The 12,453-nt window shown below is 40.9% G+C and overlaps 1 protein-coding gene across 1 annotated transcript; it reads left to right on the top strand.

Annotated features, from left to right (window-relative positions):
* Positions 1–9,817: 9,817 nt before the first annotated feature.
* LOC127760637 (uncharacterized) lies at positions 9,818–10,828 on the top strand. The gene has a single exon (XM_052284926.1). It carries the CDS (start codon positions 9,835–9,837, stop codon positions 10,687–10,689), a length of 855 nt encoding a protein of 284 aa, XP_052140886.1. The 5' UTR covers positions 9,818–9,834; the 3' UTR covers positions 10,690–10,828.
* Positions 10,829–12,453: the final 1,625 nt, after the last annotated feature.

Raw genomic sequence — 12,453 nt, forward strand, 5'->3', positions numbered from 1 at the left:
CGGCAACCTTGCGATGGTAGGACGCGACGGTCGGATTCGGCTGAGGGGGCCCATCAATAGGCGGGAGTGGTGAAGAACAGGCACCTGGGCTCCTCCTCCACCGCCGGTGGCCTTGGCTTCAAGACCCTCGGTAGTGACAACTACATCGATTGCAACAGGCTTCTGGTGCCGGCGAGGAGTGGGGATATGGTTTAACAGATTTTTGGGAATGTTTTTCTTACCAAAGTTCTAGTGCGCCTGCGAAAAATATTTTTTGCATATGGTTTCGGTGCCAACCCACGTACGAAAATCTTTATTTTTACATACACCTGGCTATAGCGGGTGAAGTACCCGCGTGGAAATGACCACTTGCGAAAAAGTAATTCCGTAGCAGTGGAAGCTGAAAGGAAGATGGTTGCAATTGATTGACAAGTAAAAATATAGCTATAGTTGAGGAGGACGACGGAGGGGGGTGTGACTACATGCCTCGATGGCGGTACGAGTGTATTACGCCAAATGGATTGGCATCGTTGAATATTGCGCGAGCGCCGTCGCTAACAGGGGACATCGTCGTCGGTGGCACAAAGATGGGGTGCGGCGGGCAACCGTTGAAGGGCTTAGCGAACATCCCGACGTTCTCCGGGAGGCAGTTCTGGTGGTAGAATTCCAAACAAGGCATGCACCGGTAGGCCCATATGGCGGGCAACTTGCATGCGACGCACATGGTTGGCGCGGAGCAGAACAGCGCCAGCTCGTGCTTCTCGTGGGCCGCGCTGCGAACCAGCTTGGGCAGCATGGCGCATACTGGGTGCACGAGGAGGCCGCAGGTAACGCAGTAGTAGTGCATCCCCTCGATCAATTGCGTGCACATCTCGCAGCCGACTGGGAGGACACCCTTGGGCATGGTTGACATGATCAATGCATGGATGTCTGGCCGCACCTCCAGCAGCCCCCTGCCCACGTCTGGGCTTGACCGCTGCAGCACGAGCTGGTGCTGCGGGTGGCCCCAGAAGCTAAACTTCTCCGGGCACGTCGCGCACTGGCCGTGGAGGTTGAAATCACACCCGGCGGCGGCGCAGCTGTAAATATACATCTCTGAGCCGGCAATCTTGCATGCATTGCACACAAAGCGCTTGCCGCTGCTGTCGAGCACGAGGGTGCAGTTGGGGTGTAGAGGGTGGCCTTTTATCTCTTGCTCCATTGTTATGCAGGGGAGATATGCCCAAGCCTTTCAGCAGTTCTAGCTAGCTTGTTTGCTTTGCTTTGGTACGGTGGAGTTCTTTTTCTTTTCCTTTGGAACTTGCTCTCTGGGAGTTGGAAGCGCCAACACATCTCTGGCCTTTATATATATGTAGCGATCCTAGTGGGATCGATCGAGTTTTAAATATCGGAATGGCTTAAATATTCGGTAAAACTTGAAAGACGTACCTGAACTATTAGATTAGAGAAGGTACAATAAGTTAATGTAAGTGAGTTACGTTGTAGAAGTTAGAGAAAAGTCAATTCTGCTCATCTAAACTATTTCACCGGAGCATACTGAACCCCCTAAACTTTTTTTTTTTTTTGATTTTACACACCAAACTATTGAAACGGTTTACTTCACTCCCTTAAGACTATTTCTCTCTCTCTCTCTCTCTCTCTCTCTATATATATATATATATATATATATATATATATATATATATATATATATATATATATATATATATATATAAACTATTCTACACCCGGGTATAGAATAGCTATTCTATACCCCCCTCCCTTTCATGGGCTAAACCTACCTCCCCTCCCTTTCAAGAGGCAAAAACCCACCTCCCACCTCGGTCAAAGGTCAGTCAAAGCGCCCCCACATCGGTCAAACCCGTGGGACATCCTCCACAACCCACCTCTTTTCAGCTCTCGTCATGCAGGAATTATGCAGTAACGTGACAGTCATTGTGCAGTAACACCATGTATTACTTGCTATAATGACGTTAATTAAGTTCAAATATAGTCATGACGGATCTAGTTTTGATAAGCACTTTTTTTACAACATTATGGTGAAAACGGTTTTTAAAAATAATGCATATCTTGTGAGATATTGCTCTTCAAAAATTGACATTTTAAAGTTTATCCTCCACATGCAGTAACACTATAGCATTACTGTTACTACCGCGTCTTCCGTGTTACTGCAAGAGTACAGTAACGACTGCATGTTTTACAGTAACATAATGTGTTACTATAATTGCTTAGTAAAGTTACTGTATGAACATAGTAACAACCAATAAGTTATCGATGTTTTTTCAAGGAGAAAAAGACATTGCATGAGAGGTTGTAAGCCTTATTACATACATATTTTCTTACTTGGAGCCTTCGAGAGAGAATGGTGATTGTTTTGGAGTGCTTTGTGAAGGATTGGGGGAGCAATGATTCGGGAGAAGAGGGGTGATTAGTCAGTCTACAACTTATTGACTCTTAATAGCAAGTCTACAACCCGTCTGCTGACTCCCCCCACCACCCACCTTTTCTTAGCTCTCGTCTCACAAGAGTACAATAACAAGACGACCATTATGTAGTAATATCATGTGTTACGTGTAGTAACAACGATCAAATATAGTCATGATGGATCTACTTTTGAATGCACTTTTTTTAATATCATGGTGCAAACGGTTTTAAAAATAGTACATCACATTAGAGATATTGCTCTTCAAAGATTAGTCTTTTGAAATTTAACTCTTCACAAGTAGTAATATTATACTATTACTTGTTACTACTTGTCTGTTGTACGTTACTACAATCGCATCGCGATGTTACTATTAGTGTGCAGTAAAAACTATAAGTTTTGCAGTAACAATGCGTCTTACTATAATCTTTGGATAGTGTTACTGCATAAACATGTGGTAACATGTACCTACCTTGCAGTAACACTTCCACTTTTGTACAGTATTTCAGTTCTCGTTCCGTAAGAACAACGTAGTAACATGACGGTCAACGTGTAGTAACTGTCAGGGTTATGGATACCACATACCTAATAGTAGTTGACTAAATCTCGGCAGGATCCACCACATACCATGTCTTATACGAAAACTGGCCTCGAGGGAGTTCCGGATAAGGAAAGACAACCAGAGTTCTACATGGAAACGATAAGGACTACTCGGATTGTATCCATATTGGTTTCCCTAGTTCTACTTGGACAAGGGGACACCGATGGGTATAAATACAAGACCCCCTAGGAGGAGAGGGGAGAAGGACCATGGAAGACACCCATGACAATCAACACACGCCCACCAGAAGCCACAACATACAAGCCTACATACGCTAAGACACGCCGCCGGATATCGACTTCAGGGATAGGCATGGCTATTCCCCTACGGTGTCTCCGGATACCGTCAGGAGATACGAAAGCGCTATCTCTGATCTCGCCGGGCACGGATTCGAGGAGGAAGACTACCCTGTTGTCGACTACGAGTCAGACCTTCAGACCGACATATCGACAACAGTTAGATAGGCTACCCCCATATTGTACTGGTGTGATTATGGTGAATAAGAGTAATACCGGCTTCGGCCAACAGGATGTAGGGTTATTACCTGACAACTCAGGGGCCCGAACCTGTATAAAAATCCCTGTCTCCATCTCTTTTACCTCAGTCTCGCGTATATCCTAGCACCGACGATCCCCATACTGTCCAAATACCGTAGTCGAGACATCCAACGTCGACAGTAACATGATTGCTTTCCACAGTAACAACATCAAAAAATAGTCATTATGGATCTAGTTTTGTTAGACACTTTTTTATGAACATTATGGTGCAAACATATTAGAAAAACAAGATATTATCTGAGAGATGTTGCTCTCTAAAGATAGAGACTTACCTCTTTTTAGTTCTCGTCCCGTAGGAACGGTGCAGTAACACGACGGTCAATGTGTAGTAAAATGACTGATTTCCACAGTAACGATGTCAAAAAATAGTCATGATGGATTTAGTTTTGTTAAACACTTTTTTTATGAACATAATGGTGCAAACGTCTTAGAAAAATAAGATAGAATTTGAGGGATATTGCTCTCTAAAGATTGAGTTAAAGGTTTTAGCTCTAGACAAGCATTAATACCGCTGTTACTATTACACGTTCTCTGTTACTGCAATTTTCATCATGATGTTACTGCCGAAAGTGTAGTAACAAACTATACGTTTTGCAGTAACATATCATGTTACTGCACTTCTTCGATAACGTTACTGCTGGTATGATTCCTACAGTAACATAATTGACTTGTTCTCACAAAATTTGAACATACATACGAAACAAAAAAAAACAAATAATAATGTTCTCTAATTGCATAGTGTCATAGGGTGAATGGGTTAGGAGAGCTTCGCATGAACAATGAGATCATGTGTTCAAATTTTGAATTCACCAAATTATTTTTATTTTTTCTAGAAAAGAGAAGAAAAAAAGTTTATTCCTGAAATAAATAAGAGAAGGGAGGAAGAGAAAAAAAAAGCTAAAAAAATGAGAGAAGGGAGATCGGGACGGAGAAAAAAAGAGAAGCTGGGAGGGGAGGAGGAGGGGAGGGGAGCGATGGAGGTGGAGGTGGAGGGGAGGGAGGGAAAAAAGAAAAGGGGGGAGGGGGAGGAGTGCGCCGGGAGGAGGGGAGGGAGCGAAAAAAAAAAGAAAAAGGGGAGCGGAGGGGCGCGCCAGGAGGGAGAGGGGAGGATGGCGCACGTAGGTGGTGCGGGACCGGGGGAGGGAGGGGGGTACAAAATAGTTATTCTAGTATAATAGTCTTACCCTATATATATATATATATATATATATATATATATATATATATATATATATATATATATATATATATCACATTTGTTTTTGAATTTTTCTGACTGCTTACGTAGGTTTAAAGCACTTAACACTGATTTCAACATCAAAATTGTAAAGCTCAAGCAAACAACTATGAAAATATTAAAAATATTTTTGAATTTTGATGATGGTGTCATCTATGGCTCTAATACATTTCAGTTTAAAATACAACTTGTATAAAAAGTAACAAAGATATATAAATGTTGTTAAGGAGAGAAGCGAACCACACCCAATAGTTTGGTGTGTAAATGAGCCAAAAAAAATTAGTTTAGGAGTTAAGTGATCATTGAATTAGTTCGAGGGAGTAAAATTGACTTTTCTTTTTCTAAATTTTATGCACACACGTGAGCATCAAGGTTTGATGTAATGAACTACCTTGAAAAATATGGATATTATTGATTCCAAATAAGGATAAACTTAGGGTAGGAAGAAAGTTGGAAGCATTTGTTTGGAGGAAAGAGAAATCCATTTTACTTCATAACTATTTCATTAGTTCACTTAGCCTCTCAAACTATTTTTCTACTCATTTTACCCCCTAAACTATTAAAAAGGTTTCACTTTACTACTTAATACTACTTTGTTTCGTTTTATACATGTTAAATATTTTAAGTTGAATTTTTGTAGAGCCATAGATGACAGCAATACAGCATTATCAAATTTCTAAAATATTTTCAACTTTTTTCATGGCTATTTTGCTTAAAATTTAAAGCCTTGATGTTTAAATCAGTCCCAGTGCTTCCAGTCTAGTATATAAAGAGTAATAAAAATAATTTAAAAATTTTAAGAGGTAAGTTATAATGCATCTATTAATCCCACCAAACTTTTTACGAATACAACTCATATATAGAGAAGAGAAATGGAAAATAAAAACACCTTTACGGAGTATTACGGAGTAAAGCGTTCTATTTTCAATAATTTAAGGTGTAAAATGAGCTAAACGATAATTTAGGGGTTAAATGAATTAATTAAATAATTTGGGACAGTAAAATGAACCTTTCCTTTTTCTTGTTTGCAGTATGGGCACATCCAGCAAAATGTAAAAGAAAAGACGCAACTAGGAAGTCGTCCCTCAGATCTGGTCAAAAATAAAAATCTGATCACAGATCTCGACAACACACACCAAGTCAGCAAAGAGACTAGGAGGTTTCTTTAGTTTTATTGATTGTAGCTATATTCAAAAATAAAATCAAGGTTGGCCTACAACGGATAAGGTTTAGAAAATAAAAAAAATAACTATGATTAAAATTTTTATATTATGTCATTAATGGTTTAAAAGAAAGTGTTAAATATAGAATATAATAAAAGACCCAAAGTCAAAAGTAAGTTTCAAAATTTAAATTTTACCAACGGCTAATAGCTGAGAGCCAAAGTCTCCATTGCAGCTGCAAACAGTCCTGTAGCCAAGCAATAGGCAAAGTCTCCAATTCTCCATAGTAGTATAGCAGCAATAGCAGGCTGACCGCCGACCCAGAGCAATAGAGCATCTACAGTAGCTTACCCAAATCACACTCTCCAAATAGCCATATAGTTATCTCTCCAATTAATTTAGGTAGTCAAACTAAGTAGTAACTCTAACAGTCTCTCTATTACCATCTATAAAATAACAAATGGATCCAACTGTCGACCTCTACTACCACTTCTTCCCTCTCTTTCTTCTCCTCTTCCTTCCTTTCCTCTATGAGCTGACGACGGGAGGTGGTGGTAGGGACAGCGACGGAAGGGGAGAGGCGGACAGCAGCAGCAGCAAGGACTCCAACGGGCGCGGTGATAGGGGCGAGGCAATGGACGGCAATGGGACGGGAGGAGTTGACAGTATATCGGTGCGGTACGGGTGAGCCGAGGATGGGAGGTGGTGGCACAGACGTAGGGTGGCGGTAGTGGCAGGGATGCCGGTGGGCGACGGTAGTAAGGGTGAGGCGGTTGGCGGCGGCAAGGTGAGGTGAATGGCGAGAACAGTCGGCATGAGAAGAGAGGAGGGGCCAAGAGGAGAGGAGGGGAGGAGAATTTTTTTGTGGGACCCACCGTTAGTAAGTAAATGTGGCTCACTAGATTTGGCAACTGAGGGAAGGGATTTTGCCGGCCGGATAGCTTGACAAGTTGGATGGAGAGACTGTTGGAACACGTTTTTTTTTTCTGTTAGAATTGCCAAATTTTGGCTAGAGAGCAATTGACCATTATTTTGGAGATGCTCTAAGCCACAACTGTCGTAGCAGTAGCGGGAGTGTGGTCGGATCAAGGTCCCCCACGCGCAGATCTGTCGTGCGGTCACCATGCAGGTTGTGTTCGAATGTGCACTTTTCCAACTTCACCTCCTTCATTTTCCGCGTGCATGTTTCTCAAATTGCTAAATGATGTCTTTTTTTCAAAAGTTTTCTATAGGAATGTTGCTTTACAAAAATCATAATAATCTAATTTTTTTAAAGAAATAGCTATACTTAATTCATCATGTGCTAAAGAGTCACTTCGTTGCGAACACAGGAGTGGGCTATAAGACAGCTACTAATATAGAAACTTACGTGGAGGAGAGAAATAACAAAAAAAAATGAAGGATGTAGGCTCTCTTGCTAAAGCTACCTCTATACATGCACCAAGATAAATACATTAAATGCATAAAAACATGTTCAACGGTAGAGACGAGTATGGTCTATCACAATACAACATTATTTAGAAAACATGTCCTTACAATAGTTGAGATAACAAAGGCTCTAATCATTATCTCAAAAAGTATTCCTTTTGTTAATATTCTTTCCATCCTTTTACCCTTATGCAATCATATTTTCATATTATAGTGATTAAGAGACGTTACTAAGCCGTTGTTATGCATAACAACTATGTTTTGTCTCTTCTCTATCTTTTTCTTCCATGTCAACAAATATTCCTAATTAGCAACACTAAGAGACTATTATTGACAACCATTGTATATGCCCTAAGTGAGATAAAGAGACAGGAGAACGAAAACTGAAAACAACCGTATATCTAATATATTATATACATTGGATTTAACATGAACTTATAATCCAATATGGACTCATACCTAACAGTGAGCTTTATTATTAAACTTAATGATTATTTTTCCTATTCAAAAGATTTATATAGATATTATTTATTTTCTTGCTATTTAATTTATCGTTAAGGGTTCTTTACGCACGCTTATATTTTCTATATCTGAAAAAGAATTTTAATAAAACGAATATTTAAAAGTGTGTCTAAAAATAAAAATCAATAGTGTCATATATGTTAAAAATCGAAAGGAATAATAATTATTACGCCTTGCCATGAGAAATATGGCTAAAAAATGTTAACTACATCTTGGACAAGTTTAATCATCAGGATATTAAGCACGTAATTGGCTTGTAGTACCATGCAATTGAAAAGTGCGACGAGCTATGACCGTCACAATAAATTGTATTGTAAACTTTAAAATACTATTTCCGTTTTTTAAGATGACGTTGGTTTGTGACGTTTGACCATTGTAACCATCGTCAATTTTATTGTGATTTATTTTATCATTAAAGTAAATTTATGGATGACTTATTTTTTCATATTTGCACTAAAATTTAAATAAAAATCAATGGTTAAAACAATACGTCGAAAGTCACATCGGTGTTATCAATTAAAGAAAAGGTGGGACTATATCACACGGTTTTCGGTTTAGCAAGGTGAAGCTAAATGCCAAATACCACCCCTTAGGATGGGTTTCTTTCTACGGTTCAGTTTAACTGTTTTCTTGTTTATATTGAATACGTTTTCTGAAGTACTACTCGTTTCAAATATATCTTAAAAGATCAAATAAATCTTTTAATGTCATCGAAAATCTCAACCAACACGTTGATCCAAACTCAGTCTTAGAGCAAGGATAATAGTGAACTATAAACCTACTATAAACTTATGTGGAGGAGGGAGATAACAAAAATGAAGGTTGTTGGCTCTCGCGCAAGATGATAAGGAACTAGGGTCCCGATCTTCCGATTTTGATAACTCTCGATTTGGCAGAAACTTGACACACATGATCCAGTTTCCGGTCAACACGATCCGAACCCTACGATCGTAGCACCACGTCTCCTCTGGTTATCAACTGTGTGCTGCCCAGCCAACCTTGCTGAGAAGGCTAATCCCTGCATACGAATCAAAGAACACAAGAAAGAACAAGGTAGATCGCGACTCAATTTGTAGATGAATGATTAAGATCTTAAAGTTGGAGTCCACAAATCGAACTAGCGGTGAAACTACAATGGCAGAAATAATCTAAGTAAAATCCGACTCTAAACTATGACGACTACATAATAAATATGATTAGAAACATCCTAGGGTTAGCCCTAGGACGCATACGTAGCCCACGACACAATTACAAGGCCCAAACCTCAAATCAGACTCAGACTTGATGAGGTACATGGATTTTTTTACAGACTCCCAACAGCTGAGGAGGAGTTTTAATGTGGAACTAAAACCATTTGAAAGTAGACTCTATAAACTTTTCAACAAGTATTCATAGACCCCCGAGATTCTTTCTAGATCAGCAACTAGAACCGTTTGAAGTTCATGTTGTTAGGAGGACAGAATCCGAATCCAAAATGTGCATATCAAGGTAGATCATGAGAAGGTTAATCTTTGCATGCTAATCGAAGAACACAAGAACAAGGTAGAGCGTGACTCAATTTACAGATGAATGATTAAGATTTTTAAGTTGGGGTTCACAGACCGAACTAGCAGTGAAACTAGAATGGTAGTAAGTAAAATCTGACTCTAAACTATGATGACTACAAAATAAATATGATTATGGACATCTATTTTTAAAATTTATAATAGTTAAAAGTACTTAATTAATCATGTGCTAATGACATTTCTCGTTTTCAACCAAAATTTTATCTCCAAATGTGGAGATTGAACGGGCCTTAGTTATCATTCAAACGTCGCCCGGCCATTACCAAAGTCCTGGCCGAGGCAACAGTTCATATATAGCGCACCCCGCATCCTGATATCACTACCAAAATGTTATGTCCAAGCCTCCAAGAAAGTGCCAAAATGGAGCAAACGATAGCAGGACACCGTCTCCACGCAAGCTGCACCTTGGTGCTGAAAGCCGACGGAGACGCCTTCACCTGTGCCGCATGTAAGCGCGGCAGCTCCCATGCCTATCGGTATAGCTGTGACAGATGCCGCTTCGACCTCCACGGGCAGTGCGCGACTTCGCCCGACTCCTTCTCCTTCTGGGGCCACCCGCACCACCCTCTCACGCTGGTGAGATCCGGCCCGGACATGGCTGGCCTCATAACGTCCAGAAGACCGGACGTCGCGAAGACTCTCGTGGCGTCCTCGCCGGCCGCCGATGGCCGCATCCCGGTCTACTGCGACATCTGCACCAACGAGATCGAGGGTATGCACTACCAGTGCACGCCGTGCGGTGTGTTCCTGCACCCGGTGTGCGTCCAGCTCCCGGCTACGGTCCGGAGCAGCGGAGCGCACCCGGAGCACGAGCTCACGCTGGTCTGCTCGTTCCCAACCATGTGCCGTGCGTGTGGAACGCCGAGCGTTTGGGCATACCGATGCTTCCCCTGCATCATCAACCTCCACGCGAACTGCATTCCGGAGAGCCACTACATACTCGGCCGCCCGTACAACACCGACGAATCAAACGGCATCCCCAACTGCATGAGGCAGTTCGGCAAGGTACTCCCTCCAATGAAGCCGCCGCTGCCGCCAAAAGTACTGGTGAACCAGGACGACCCGTTTGTCCCTGTGGTCCCGCCAGGCTTCTTGGACCCGTTCAACATGCCAAGGCGTGGGCCGAGCACCACTCCGAGCGTCCGCCCAGACCCATGGGGCGGGGCGTTCCCTTTCAGCGGGGAGTACGGCCGTTCCACCTTCAACCAGGGCTAAACTCCACTCTCGTGAAAAGCTGAATAACGCCGGCCCGTTCCGTCACTCTGCTTCGCGCGATCATTAGCCCTACAGTTTGTTCTCAGGTTCATCTCGTCGTTTAATTTTTGGAGTCCGTCTTGGCATGTTTGCTTCGTGTATGTCTTATCGACCCTCACGTAGCTTTATGGTTTGTGTTGGCGAATTGGCATCGCATGTTTTCTTTATCTTTTATCGTTACCTATCATAAAGATGTTTTTGCTAAGTATTTTCGTACGTCGTCCAATTTCCTCCCCGTACGCGTTTTTTGTGATTTTTCCGCGCTATTTTCCAGTCCGATTCCCTCCCGTCTCCCACCCACACTGGTATCACGTAAGACAGATATTGCACAAATTCAATATCGATACAAAATCCAATCGGACATAGAATCTAGAAGAAAAGAAAACAAACGAGAAGATTCCATTTTCTTCATTGAGTACAAAATAAAAATAATCTTACAAAGGAGAGAGACGGAGAAAGACATGGAAAACGAGACAGCGATAGAGATAAGATTGTTTTACCAGACAAACAGTCCCGATATTTTCTCTCCTTAGTAAGGTACGAGCTTCTGTTTTAAAAAAAAAAACTACGACCTAGAGATGCTAATCCATTGAATTGAATTCCGCTGAAAAAATACAGTGGGTTGACTTAGTGTTGTTTTCTTTAATTATTACTAAAAAAACGTGCGTTGCAATGGGTGAAAACTATTTTAATCTTATTATTGTTACATGGTTTAGTTAAGATGAAATTCACCGTGAAAATTCGCTTGGATATATATATTTTTAAAAAAACATGAACTACAGTTAGGAGTCCATTCGTCTAAAGTTAGCATGCGAGTTTTCTTATACGACTCATTTTATATTTCCAACAAACGAACGAATCTAAAAACCGACTCAAATACACATATGTATTTCCAAAAGCTAACAAACTTAAAAACCGACTCATACACGGATAACGTACCAAAATACCTGCAAAAACATCTTCAACTTTTATAATAGTCTGTTTCAATGAGCGTGACGACTATGATAGCACAAACTTATTGGAAAGGAATGAATATATAACAATGTATAGGATAAAAAAATATTTTTACTCGTTGTAACACACGGGTATTTTTTCTAGTAATTAACTAAAATACAAATTTTTTAAGTAGCTAGGTGTTTAAATTAATTGAAAAGTAAAGGAAGTGTAGGAAATATTTTTTTTGCGGGGGTGTAGGAAATAAAATTGATATGGCTGGATTTATTTTTTGTTAAATTCTCCATAGTTAATTATACTCTTTGAAATTTTATTGAAATTTTCAGAGCTTAATTGCTGTTTTTAATAATACAAACATCATTTCAGCATTTATTTAAATGAAAATCTAAATAAAATCCTCATTACAACTGGGCCATTTTCAGCCCATGGCCTCCCTTAGCCCACAGCCGAGCCGGCCCGCTTTCATCCCTTATTCTCCAATCCGCCTCAGCCCGCAAACACGTCTCTGACCCAACAAGCAACAGAAGTCTAATTACCCTCCCCCTCGTCATCTCACTGTCACATGGGCCCAGCGCTACAGTACCGTCCCCTTCCTCCGTCCAGTTTCTCATCTTCCGGACGCTTCCTGATGTCGCCGCATCCATGAAATCCGGCCACATTTTTAAAGATAATATGAAATTGATTGAGGGGTTTCAATCTTTATATCCTCCTCTTTCTCTTTTTCCAAGAATCAAAGCAAAACCGCTTCATATCTAGGTAAGAATAGAGCCC

This window comes from Oryza glaberrima, chromosome 1, assembly GCF_000147395.1.
Source record: "Oryza glaberrima chromosome 1, OglaRS2, whole genome shotgun sequence".
Lineage (NCBI taxonomy): Eukaryota > Viridiplantae > Streptophyta > Magnoliopsida > Poales > Poaceae > Oryza > Oryza glaberrima.

Bases quoted from the DNA above. Each gene is read 5' to 3' on its own strand.
- LOC127760637 (XM_052284926.1), top strand. From the start codon at position 9,835: ATGGAGCAAACGATAGCAGGACACCGTCTCCACGCAAGCTGCACCTTG.